The sequence below is a fragment of the Nymphaea colorata genome, chromosome 11, assembly GCF_008831285.2.
Source record: "Nymphaea colorata isolate Beijing-Zhang1983 chromosome 11, ASM883128v2, whole genome shotgun sequence".
Classification (NCBI taxonomy): Eukaryota; Viridiplantae; Streptophyta; class Magnoliopsida; order Nymphaeales; family Nymphaeaceae; genus Nymphaea; species Nymphaea colorata.
Window position 1 is genome coordinate 16,129,140 of NC_045148.1, and position 12,685 is coordinate 16,141,824.

The following is a 12,685-nucleotide window of genomic DNA, read 5'->3' on the forward strand; positions in this document are numbered from 1 at the left end:
AAAAGAATCATCATATTAGTTAACAACATACAAAAACTAAATAACAAATGCAAGCTTAAGCATGAACAATTTATGTTTTTCCCTTTCAACGGAACTTAAGCACATGTTCGCTCATTAGCAACACTTGGTTGCTTTTTTATAAATTCTGCGATTTTTTTTCAGAATAATCACTTGTTTCAATCTAGTTTTTTCGGTTTCTTTCAGGCTAAATATCATATTTGTTGCAACAAGACAAGGTGACAACAAAGTAAATAAACAATCAATATAAAATACAGACAGCAAAGCAAGCGGATAATTTATGAATAAATGGCACCCGTTTTAAAAAATACAAATAAAATAGTGAAGTCACCGCGAATTTTTGCCAAAAAGCTGCGAATATATCACGAGAAGAAAAGAAAATTCGCAAAAGGAAGACGGAGACGATCCGTTGATCCTTATATCGCGATAACTGACAAAATCAGTCTACAGATTTTTGACCATGTCATTTACCTTTTCAATTGAACTTTGTTCTTTTTCTGTGAAAAAATTGAATTTTCTGCATTGGGGTTCTCTATAAGTTTCCTTTCTTCTGCCTACCATCTTACTTATCCAACAGTCCGCCATGTCTGCTTTTCCTTCTCTGCTTCCACTTTTCCTATTACTTCTCTCTCTATCTTCTCCTCAAGTCTTGAGTTCTAAAATCGGAGAAGGATATCGCCTTGTATCCATCGAACAAACATCCGATGGAAGCCTTAGAGGCCTGCTTGAAGTGAAGAAGAAGACGAGCATTTATGGGCCAGACATTCCAAAACTGCAACTCTATGTCAAGTGCATATCTCCCTCTTCCTCTCTCTCTCTCTCTCTCTTTCTCTCTCTCTCCAGTGATATCTTAACGTGGTTGTGTCTTTCTTATGCAGGCATGAGACTGAGGAAAGACTAAGGGTGCACATTACAGACGCACAGAGCCAAAGATGGGAGGTCCCTTACAACCTCCTTCCTCGAGCTGCTGCACCTTCTCCCTCCCTTTCATCCACCCGGAAACTTCCCACGACGGATAAAGGGGGAGAGTTCAATCTCAACCCCTCTGAATCCGCAAATGGTGAACTTATTTTCGGTTTCACCGCCGACCCATTTGGTTTTTCTGTAAGAAGAAAATCAAATGGAGAGACCCTTTTCAATTCCAGTGCAGATGACAAAAGCCCTTATGGCAACATGGTGTTCAAGGACCAGTATCTCGAAATCTCTACGAAGTTGCCCAAGGACTCTGTCCTCTATGGCTTGGGAGAGAACACTCAGGGCAAAGGAATTAGGATTCAGCCATATGACCCCTACACTCTCTACACAACCGATATCTCTGCAATTAATCTTAATACAGATTTGTATGGAGATCATCCTTACTATGTCGAGCTGAGGAACAATGGAGGAGAGGTGTCCTTTCATGGAGTTCTTCTGTTGAACAGCAACGGCATGGATGTTTTCTACAGGGGTTCGTCGTTGACGTATAAAATCATTGGTGGGGTGCTTGATTTCTACTTCTTTGCTGGCCCTACCCCTCTGGGACTCATGGATCAGTATACCTCTTTTGTTGGACGCCCTGCTCCCATGCCTTACTGGGCTCTTGGTAAGCACAAATGAACTTTTTCTCCTTCTTAGCTAAGATGTTGTTGTTAATGTATTCGCCAAAAAAGCTGGAGTTTTTGAATTTCTTCTGCTGGTGGTTGCAAAACATGAAACTAATTAAATCGTGCAGATCTCTGTACATACATTCTTATACATAATTTATATTTCGAAGCTTTCTCCATTATTGTAAGGTTTTTGTTGCCCAAAACCTCGAAACCAGTGCTTTGGAGTTGAAATTTTAATTTGGATGCTAAAGGTGAACGTGAAGGTAAATAAGGCTTCATCGAACTCGATTAGTTTTGAAGAGTGAAGACCTTACGGCAGCTATGCCTCTTCCCCTGTATTCATCAACCCGCCCCTGTTTTTCTTTCTTATTTATGAGAAAGGCCAAACAGAAGCTGAGCTGCATTTATTACACACCTCATGAAGGGAACAAAGGGTGTGGTGCTTCCTTTCCATTCGTTGCTTTCATTAACAAAGGCCAAGTCCTTTCACCATTTACTCTCATCCTTTTCTTTGCTAGTACAAGAGTATCATGTCCGATGTTTCGTAGCAATGTTCCCCATTCAAACCAAAGGCATACAAATGAATCGCTTTTTCCTGTAGTCCATCTAGTCCGGTGAAGTGGTGTTTTGTGAAGATCCCGTGTTTGGACGAGCAGCATTGGCGTAAATTATGCCCATAATTTGGAACGGTAGCGACCATTTAAGAGGCAGTTCACCCGGCGACCTTTTTCGTATGAATATCGTATTACTGTATATTCTGGTTGCTCCTGTGGTTGTCAGTGTCCTGTAGGGGTAAGCACTCCTTTTGCTTTATACTCATGCGTGCTCTGTTTCTCTTTTCTAGTGTTCGGGACCTCTTGAAATTCTTTCACCTTTATGGAAGATCAGAAAAAGGTTCTGCTTTACTGGTTCGCTTTGGAATGGAAGCTGTCAGAATTGATCTGAATCGGCGCATTGATATCGAATCTGCTAAATCAGTCCTTTTATCTTTTAGTTTACAATGTTTGAGGGCTGCCATAATGCCTACTCTTAGTTATATCATATCGGTTAGGGATTAAAAGCGTGATTTGTTCATGATCTTGACTGGACCCAAAAGGCATAACACCTTCCGAGTCAATAAATCATAATAATACCTCTGCAACTGTTTTCTTCTAAATAAAGCTTTCTGATTCTTTTCTTTCTAAAAGAAAGTGGTAAAGTACACCGATTAAGTATGAGGACAGAAAAAGTTTTAGAATTATTTTTATTTTCGTAAAAAAACTTCGACCTGACCATTTCTCTGTTTTTGGTTGCGCGTCCTCTAACATTCTGCGTTGATGGCAGGGTTCCACCAATGCAGGTGGGGGTACCACAACGTCTCAGAGGTAGCAGCCGTGGTCGATGGCTACATCAATGCCAGCATCCCTCTGGATGTCATGTGGACCGACGACGATCACATGGACGCTGCAAAGGACTTCACTCTCGACCCCATCAACTTCCCTCCCCAGAAAATGGCAGCCTTCCTCTCCAAACTCCACAGCAGAGGCCTCAAGTACGTGGTCCTCATCGACCCAGGGATCAACGTGAACCGGACGTACAAGACCTACCTTCGCGGCATGGAGGAGGATGTCTTCATCAAGCTGGACGGCGAGCCCTACTTGGCTCAGGTCTGGCCAGGCATGGTCTACTTCCCCGACTTCCTCAACCCGAAGACCGTGGACTGGTGGTCCAACGAGATCTCCACTTTCAGGAAATTGCTCGCAGTGGACGGCCTGTGGATTGACATGAACGAACCTTCGAATTTCTGCACCGGCAAGTGCAGCATGCCCAAGAACCACCCCTGTCCAGACCCGAAGAGTTACCCCTGGCTCTGCTGCTTGGACTGCACAGTCCTCACCCAGTCGAAGTGGGACAACCCGCCCTACAAGATCAACGCGTCCGGCACCAGCGCGCCGATTGGGAACAAGACGATCGCCACCAGTGCTACCCACTATAACGGGGTCCTGGAGTACAATGCGCACAGCTTGTATGGCTTCTCCCAAACCGTTGCCACCAACAAGGCCTTGCTCAAGTCGACCGGCGGCAAGCGGCCGTTCGTGCTCACCCGGTCGACTTTCGTCGGCTCCGGCGCTTATGCGGCTCATTGGACAGGAGATAACAAGGGAGACTGGGATAATCTCAGATACTCCATATCCACCATTCTCAATTTCGGGATTTTCGGGATGCCGATGGTTGGATCTGATATTTGCGGTTTCTACCCGGCAGCCACACCACTCGAGGAGCTGTGCAACCGGTAATTCACGTTTCGACTTTCCAGTCTCCCTTGAATTTCTCTTTTTTTTTTACTACTTTTGCATGTGTATACGCGTTCTACTTAGTGCACAGAAATCCATTTCATACGCTTTCGGCTTGATTTTAACACTGGTTCTTCATCAAGCATTATTGACTCATAGTTTTTTTTTAGGTCTTCAAGTCTTCATCATCAAGCCAAATCAGTCTGTTTACTTCGTTCAAGTCTCATTGTCTCTTTGTTTTTTCGACGGGAGAGCCTCCTATGGTCTCAGGTCTTTACATATAGGCTTTTTCTCCGGGCGAGCTACCTGCTTTCCCCTTTTCGGGGAGCTCAGCAGGATTGACTTTCTGCTTCCTGCGTGGCTTTGTCGTTCATAGTGCCAGAGGAACCCTCTTGACATCTGAGAGGGGTATACTTTAATCCTTTTATCAATTCTTTGAGTATTGTCGGGTAAATGATTCTGAATTCATGTGGATAATATCATTAAAACGTACATAGCGTGGTGCGGTACATATCATACCAGCTCCAACCCCCAAAATGATTTCCGACAGTGTCCTGTCACTCTGGGCCAATTCACGGCATAATTGGTGGGCTGGCTGCAGGAGACACCAAACAACGCAAGGCACCAGATGAGCACGGATACTAGGGTCTTGTCAGCGACGTTGATTTAAGACTAAATGTGATTCATCAGTGCAAAAGACAAGTGGAGACAAATTTAAATAGTAGAAGTTGTTGACCTTTCTGAGCTTTTCTCCTGTTAATGGCCAAACGCAATTAATACTTTCCATGGTGTCTTACCTCTTTTATATGAGTTGAAAATGTATCAGTTATCAACTTGTCATCGATCAAGTTGATTAACGTATTAGGCGATGCCAGTCAATTAGAGGCAATTGGTAAAGAAAACCAATTGCCTTCTCTTCTTGAGGAAAAACTGAGGTTTTTCTTATGTCCCGCCAAGAAGCTCCGCCTTTGGTGGGTATAATCCAAAAAGATCAGACTCAGACTCTTTTGCTTGGTTTCTTGCCATTGAAGGATGCACGCTTTGCATGATAGTTGTTGGTGACTGTTAGTGGATCTCATTGTTTCATTTTGTTGCTTAATCAGCAAATGTCTGTGAGTTCAATGATTGACATGGGGCCATACTCTTGAATCAGGTGGATCGAGCTCGGTGCCTTCTATCCCTTCTCTAGGGACCATGCCAACTTCGCCTCTCCTCGCCAGGAGCTCTACCAGTGGCCCTCAGTCGCCGAATCAGCTCGCAACGCACTTGGCTTGCGCTACAAACTCCTACCTTACCTCTACACACTCAACTATGAGGCACACACTACAGGCGCACCTGTGGCCCGGCCTGTGTTCTTCTCCTTTCCCAATTTTGTGGAGTCCTATGGCCTCAGCACCCAGTTCTTGCTTGGGAGCAGTGTGTTAGTGTCGCCGGTGCTTGAGCCCAACGCCACCACCGTCAATGCCCTCTTCCCCCTGGAACCTGGTACAGCCTCTTCGACCTGTCCCTGGCTATTGTGTCCCAAGGAAACTACTTCACTCTGGATGCCCCCTTGAATGTTGTCAACGTACATGTCTACCAGAACACAATCCTTCCCATGCAAAAGGGAGGGCTTCTTTCCAAGGAGTCTAGGACAACTCCCTTCACGCTTGTTATTACCTTCCCTTCGGGTGCCGAAGACGCCGATGCTGCCGGGAAAGTTTATATAGATGATGATGAGGATCCAGAGATGCAGTTGGGAAATGGCAAGTCCACCTACGTTGATTTCCTGGCTAGTGTGGGCAAGGGCAAGGTGAAGGTCTGGTCAAAGGTGGACGATGGTGAGTTTGCAGTTGGTCTGGGTTTAGTGATTGAGAAGGTGATAGTTGTTGGTGCGGCTGGAGGTAGCCATGGTCTTCAGGTTGAGGTTGATGGGCAGCTACTTTCTCCATCTTCAATCAGTGAAGTATCCTTCAGTGAGACTGCCATAGAGAATATGGGGATGGCTGAAAATGTAGAGGGCAGCACGGGCAAGAAAGGGGGCATGATGGTGCAAGTGGGTGGGCTTGCTTTGCCTTTAGGAAAGAAGTTCTCCCTAACGTGGGAACTCAATGTTACCTCTGGTCCCTAATTGTTTGTGTCTTCATGGTCACCTTTTGTTAGACTTAAATAAATGATGAAAATTGATCATTCAGCGGAAGGTCTGAAAGTTTGCAATTTATAAAGTGAGCAGCACTTTATTTCAATTGCTTCGCCGGCAGGCGAACATTCTCGCCATGAGTTTAGGGTCTAAGATCTCCTACTGCTTCACGTGGATCACTATGATTAGCTTCCGGAAGACTTGTGTTCTGTCTCTTATTGTGGTGTCTTTATCTCAATGTGGATTCACAGGCTCCACCTACCCGGACGTGTCTAGTCAGTTTATATGAATGACTGTCTACTTGTTGCTCATAGTGCGCATGGATTGTGTCTTCCGGAGAGTGCCCTCAGTGATCATGTGAGACTTTCCCAATTCTCTCTTCTAAGGTCTTAGTGACTGGACAGTTGTGAGATCTCTAGCATAATATTCAAGAGTATACTAGACAGGGGCCCCTTCATATAAAGCGAACATTAGGGTAAACCTTATTTGTGTCTTTCATCATCAATATATATATAATGGCGGCAACGAGCCCGGCCGGCCGGTCTAATGCAAGGGTTAAGTGGGATCGGCCGGCCCACAGCCTGACCCATGAAGTTGATGGTCACCCGGCAGCCCATTGTCAGATGATTAGCCTACAGGCTAGAGCAACACCTTTGGCCGTGTCGTTTAATTCATTAGTGCTCAACTTTGTTCATGGCTTTAGGGTGTGTGATGGCATAGAGGGATTTATCTTTCGTGTGAGATTTGATAATAAGATCGATAACACCAACAAAAGCCAACAAAGTGGGTAGAAAGGGTGCGTGGAGAGTATCGATTTGAAAACCTTGGATCGAATCTCAACCCAGTCAGTCATTCAGGTGTCCTGAGCTTTCCCATAACGTTGTATGCCCACAAGGGTCTGGTCTGTACTCACCTCGTTATGAAAAAAAAGAAACACCAAAGTGAGATTTGATATTTATCAATCCTTTATGTATGGTAACGCTTCTGATGCAACCCTGCTGAGAGAGAGGCATGTACAGTAACACTTTTGAACATTTTTTTTTACAATAATATAGAAACAATTGATATACTTAGTGCCCTTTGAATGATTTTATGTGCTACAATTTTTTAACAAATATTCTATAACCGAAAAAGTTTTATTTTAGATCTTTAGTTTGCCTTTGTGCTGAAGGAAGTTTAGAATTGGTGATACTTTGTTTCTGGAAGTTTATGACGCAGTGCTATACATTATCTGGACATGCTCCAATATGTCACATTTGTTTTGATTTAACATCCCAAAACTCTGATTGCATTTCGGTCGGGTTTAGATATTGCAATGACTTCGTGGCCAAATTATTTGAATCTGGACGCCAGCCCTGTTTTGTCATTTTATTTCCTCATCCAGTTCTAACACAGGCATGCCAATTTATTATTTTAACTCTAGCATTTCACATCTCACATAGCTCAATGCAGTCCCTTGCATTAGCATATTGGTTAACCCTAATTTTTTACACATTTACATATAAAATGCCCCTCAAATGCATGGTGAATACCTTCAAGTAAATATTCCTATCTCCACCAGTAGGCCGATCCGGATAACTGACATGGTCCATTGTTCAAGACAATCTAGGCCAATGAAAAGTGGTGCAACGAAGGCTAAATAGTCCATGCTTTGAGATGAGGATCCCTTTCGGCACCAAGCCCATAGGCTTTCCACAAAAGTGATGCATCACAAGTTCAAAACCCAGGGGACCAGTTTATTAGAAACAAGATAATGAAGACAAAAAAAATCTTCCTCCACACCTTGAGCGTGTGGGGTTGGACTCAATTTATAATGACATTCATTCGTATAATGCAATTGTATGTTATGGTAACAATCGGGAGAGATTTTCACGCAACCACAGATGTTGTATCCCTGTGATTACGTATTGAGGAGGCTGGTTGTCGATCTGGATCTGTCGCTTCACGTGCAACTGCTGGACAGCAAATCTCTGCAACGGCTGGAGAGCAAGTCAGGAAATAGTTAGTGTCAACGACTGGACAGTTAGCCTTAACATGCTCCCTCAATTTGAGCATGTAATCAACCATGTTCAAATTGTTCATGAATTGGTGATGTAGTGTAATATTCTATGGTTTTGTTAACTTGTTCATTTGATCATAGGAATTGAACCTTGATACTCCCTTTGTTGACAATATTCAATGGTTTTGTTAAACCATCACCAACTTGTTCATTTGATCATAAGAATTGAACCTTGATGTGCCCTTTGTTGACAAGGTCTTAGACAAAGTGGAAGTCGATTTCCACATGCTTGATCCAATCATGAAAGATTGGATTGGTTGCCAAATAAAGTGCTCCAATGTTATCACAGGATAGGATAGTATAAGAGTCGTGGTTGGTTTGAAACCAAATTCTTGTAGTAAGGACTGATTTCAAAGTAATTTTGCAACTTCTCTGGCTACAGACTTATATTCAACCTCGGTGCTAGATAGTACTACAGTTCATTGTTTTCTCAAAAACCATGGAATGACATTTTCCCTAAGGAATATCACACATCCACCAGTCGACTTTCGGCGTCTAAACAACCTCTCCAATCAACATCAGTGTAAGCTTGAAGTGTGAGTGGAAACGTGGTTGATTTGAAACACAAACCATAGTTTCAAGCGAGTGGAAACGTGGTTGATTTGAAACACAAACCATAGTGGAAAGTACCTTGAACATATCACAGAATTCTTTTGATTGCTTTTGAGTGATCAACTGTAGGGTGATGCATGTTTTGGCATACTTTATTAACTGAAAATGAAAGATCTGGTCTGGTGTAGCAGGCATATTGAAGCGCACTGGCAACACTTCGATAGAAGGTGTCATTTTCATGTGAAATTCCATCTTTATGCAGCTTGTGGGTGATGCTCATGGGTGTAGCCGATGCCCTGGCTTTTTCTATGTGTTTTTGTTTAAGGATATTGAGTAGATAATTCCTTTGACTTAGATCAGTACAATTATTTTGATAAAGAACCTCAATTCCTAAAAAATACGACAACCAACCCATATCTTTGATAGAGAAATGTTGTTTGAGCTCTTGAATGACCCTTAATATTACCTCAGTAGACGACCCAATTACCAAGACGTCGTCAACATAGACAAGAACGAAGGCTTAGCATCCTTGAGAAATGAATGAAGAGGGATGCGAGGTGGAGACATGAAATCCCAAGTGTTGGAGGAAGTTACTGAGCTGCATATGCGAGGCACGCAGTGCTTGTTTGAGGCCATATAGAGTCTTCATAGGATGACACACATGATTGAGTTTCTTAGGGTCTTCATAACCTTTGAGGCTACAACATATAAGCTTTCTAGGTAAGAATGTCATTTAAGAATGCATTATCAAAATAGTGCAGAGCTGCCAATGAGAGAAGCATGCGTACAGAGATTGGTTTAATGACACGATTATATGTCTCATTGAAATCAACACCAGCTTTTTGGATATAACCTTTGGCCTCGAGCCGAGCTTTGTGTCTAGCAATTGTGCGATCAGGATTGTATTTCAGCTTGTAAACCCACTTGGATTGGATCGAATAATATGAAAATGATTCAAACGAGGTACTAATTCCCATGTGTGATTTTGCTACAAAGCTTGATGCTCGGCATCCATAGCACGTAGCCAAGCATGTGATTGAGAGGCGTCCTTATAAGTATATTTGCAGTGGTCTGGGACTGAATGGTGACATAGCTTTTAGGTTTGAGATGACCGGTCATTGGCCTGGTGATCATGAGGTGTGCGTGAGAAGGTAAGGACACAAATGGTATTGTGAGCGGTAAGTGGGGAGGGCTTAAAGATGGGTGTTCGGTGGTGGAGGGTGAAGGGATGGTGGCTGTGTAAGTGGGAGCAGTGGATGGTGGTAACGAGGGAAAGGAACGTGTATGAGGGGAAGCGAGTCCTAAAAGATGGGAGTTGACACTTGGAAATGGTGGGTCACAGGAATTAAACAATTCAGTGGTGGTGAGGGAGTGAGGGCGGTGATGGATTCATGACATTGCCACAATGGTTCAGATTAACTAGAGGGATGTTGCATTGGGCTATTTTGGTTTGGTCATGGCTTGATGCTAGACCGATTGGTCATTTGGTTTTGATGGTCTATGTTCATGAAAAAATGCTGCCATAAATTGATATTAGTAGAGCCATGACTGTTGTTCATTTCCAATCACTGGAATTCAAGTTTGCTCTGGTCAAAGAAAACATGTCGACTTCTGCTTTTTGGGAGAAAAACACATATAACCCTTGTGTTTGACACCAAATCCAATTAGAACTCACGTCTTAGTCTTGGCTTCAACTTGTCTCGAGTATAACCTATTAACACAGGGTAACGTGTAGCACCAAAAAATTAAAACAGAGGATAGTCCTATCTATGTTTGAACAATATCTCATAGAGTGTTTATTTACATTCATTCGTATGTTGCAACTGTATGTCATGGTAACAATGATATACTTATGATTTGTACATTAAGAATATAAGTTTGAAAATGATTCAATCTAGAAAGATTTTCACCTAACCACGGATGTTGTATCCCAGTGATTACGTATTGAGGAGGCTGGCTGTCGATCTGGATCTGCCGTTTCACTTGCAATGGCTGGACAGCAAATCTCTTCAACGACTAGACAACAAAGTCTTGACATAGTGAGTGTCAACGGTTGGACAGTTAGCCTTAACAGAGTTGATGGGTCTGGACTAGAGCGATAAACCCATGATAAGACATGTTTGCTACGCCTTGGAACTTGCCGACGGAAAGCAGAGTTCACAACCTGCATACTGACAGGAGTGAAAATCAAACAGCCATATGAGAACCTATGTCCCACGGACCTGGACCTGTATGGTACCTGGTACTGGTATGACGCCGGTTCTGGGTACCGGGTTGGGTATGGTTATGGTGTGCGTTAATTGTACCAAGTATGGTCAACTCACCTGAAGTCATTTTTGACCCTTTTTAGGCATGGTCAACTTTAACCTAGTCCAAATGTATCTTTCTTTTTAATTTTAACGATTATTAGATTTTATCGTTTAAAACCATTTTAACTTAAAAAAACGAAAGTTTGAAACCCTTGAAACATGTTTTCGTTTTAATGGTTTCTCTCTGTTCTCTTCTCACCATGCGACGTCCGGCAGTGAAGGTAGGGGCGGCGACTGGCGACGACAGACGAATGGTGACGGCAGACGAACGACGACGGCGAGCGGTGGTGGTAGGAGGCGAATAGTCATGGTATATTTTTGTTTTTGTCATTTTTCCTTTTATTTTCATCGGCTCCGCCCCTGCCGTCACCGCCGACGATGATCGGCGACGTCAGACGATGATGACCAATGAAGGGAGACAGCGACAACGTCCTGTTTTTTCTGTTCCCTTTGTTCCTCATTGTGGTTTTAGTTTCTATTTTCTATTTTCGGTTCTAGTTTTTGTTTTTGTGTCTATTATCAATGTTCGGTTATTTAATGCGCTGATAAATGTCTTCGGCAACCGGTTTGAGTCTCCTCTTGCATATTTATCATCTCTGCATCTTCCCTAGTTATTGGTGTGATATATCGTTTCATGATAGGTTTGGTCTATTTAGAATGAGAATTAACAAAGCTGATGTATTTTGAATGTTAATTATGCGACTGAGGAGAATCAGAATTTAGAGTGATAAATTTTGGATTATGATTTATGAATATGTTATTATGTTTGTAATTTTTGATATATATATATATATATATATATATACACACGTTCAAATATATTATTCTGTTTAAAATTTTTTGACATATATACATGACACATGTGGGTGTACGGCACCCAAGTTTTGACATAGATGAGAACACACTAAACACATGTGTGTGTACTGCACCCAAGTTTTGACATAGATGAGAACACACTAAACACAAGGGATAATACTTAAAGGTAATAAGAGAGAAAGATAAGGATGCTTGGTCACCAAGATTCTTCGTAATAATTCTCAAAGACTAATATGGGCAGTTGTCATTCTCAAAGTTGCTGTTTTTGATGAACATGTGCCGACCAAGAGATTTCTTCCGGGATATGATGGTTGCCATGGATACTGATGGTTTTGAATTCATACTCAGAGAGATGGAAGAGAGAAGTTCTTCTGTCATAGATGGCACCTTTTAATTAGGGAATATCAGCCGGTGGTACTTGTCTTTTTTCTAACCCGAATGTGAATACAATTAATTATCTTATTGTAGAAGAAGCAGTATTGCAGTTGCTATAAGATTTGAACCCACTGTCTAACTTCGCGTCCAATTCCAAATTAATCAGACTAAAATCCAAATTCCATTACCTGTAATTGTCTGACCGAACGACCAACAAGAACAACATCCGGCCGGTGAAAGGCCAAGATGTATATCACGGGACGATGCCTAGTCCTGCCTAAGCCAGTAATAAAATGAAATGGAAGAATGAACGAAAGAAAAACAATCTATTCTGATGTTGGTGAAATCGAGATTTAATTTTAACAAGTTTGTGCAACTCCAATTCGAGGTCCAACTCCAAGCAAAATCTTGTTTGCTTAGACTTGATAATGCCTATTATGCTATTCGCAGTGTTCTGTCTGCAACCGTATTCTGAGCAACAAACTATCACCATGACGCGTCCGGTGGCTGGTAAATAAGTTCATCCTTTTCCTACTTGATCTGAATTTACTTAATTTACATCAATGTCAAAGAACTGC

General features: G+C 42.4%; 1 protein-coding gene across 1 annotated transcript; it reads left to right on the plus strand.

Annotated features, from left to right (window-relative positions):
* The first annotated feature begins 480 nt into the window (after positions 1-480).
* Positions 481-6,102, plus strand: LOC116264236 (alpha-xylosidase 1-like). Its single transcript, XM_031644344.2, is given in 5 exon segments — positions 481-807; positions 897-1,600; positions 2,928-3,876; positions 5,031-5,344; positions 5,347-6,102. Coding segments are annotated over 5 exon segments (2,814 nt in total). The 5' UTR covers positions 481-601; the 3' UTR covers positions 5,988-6,102.
* Positions 6,103-12,685: the final 6,583 nt, after the last annotated feature.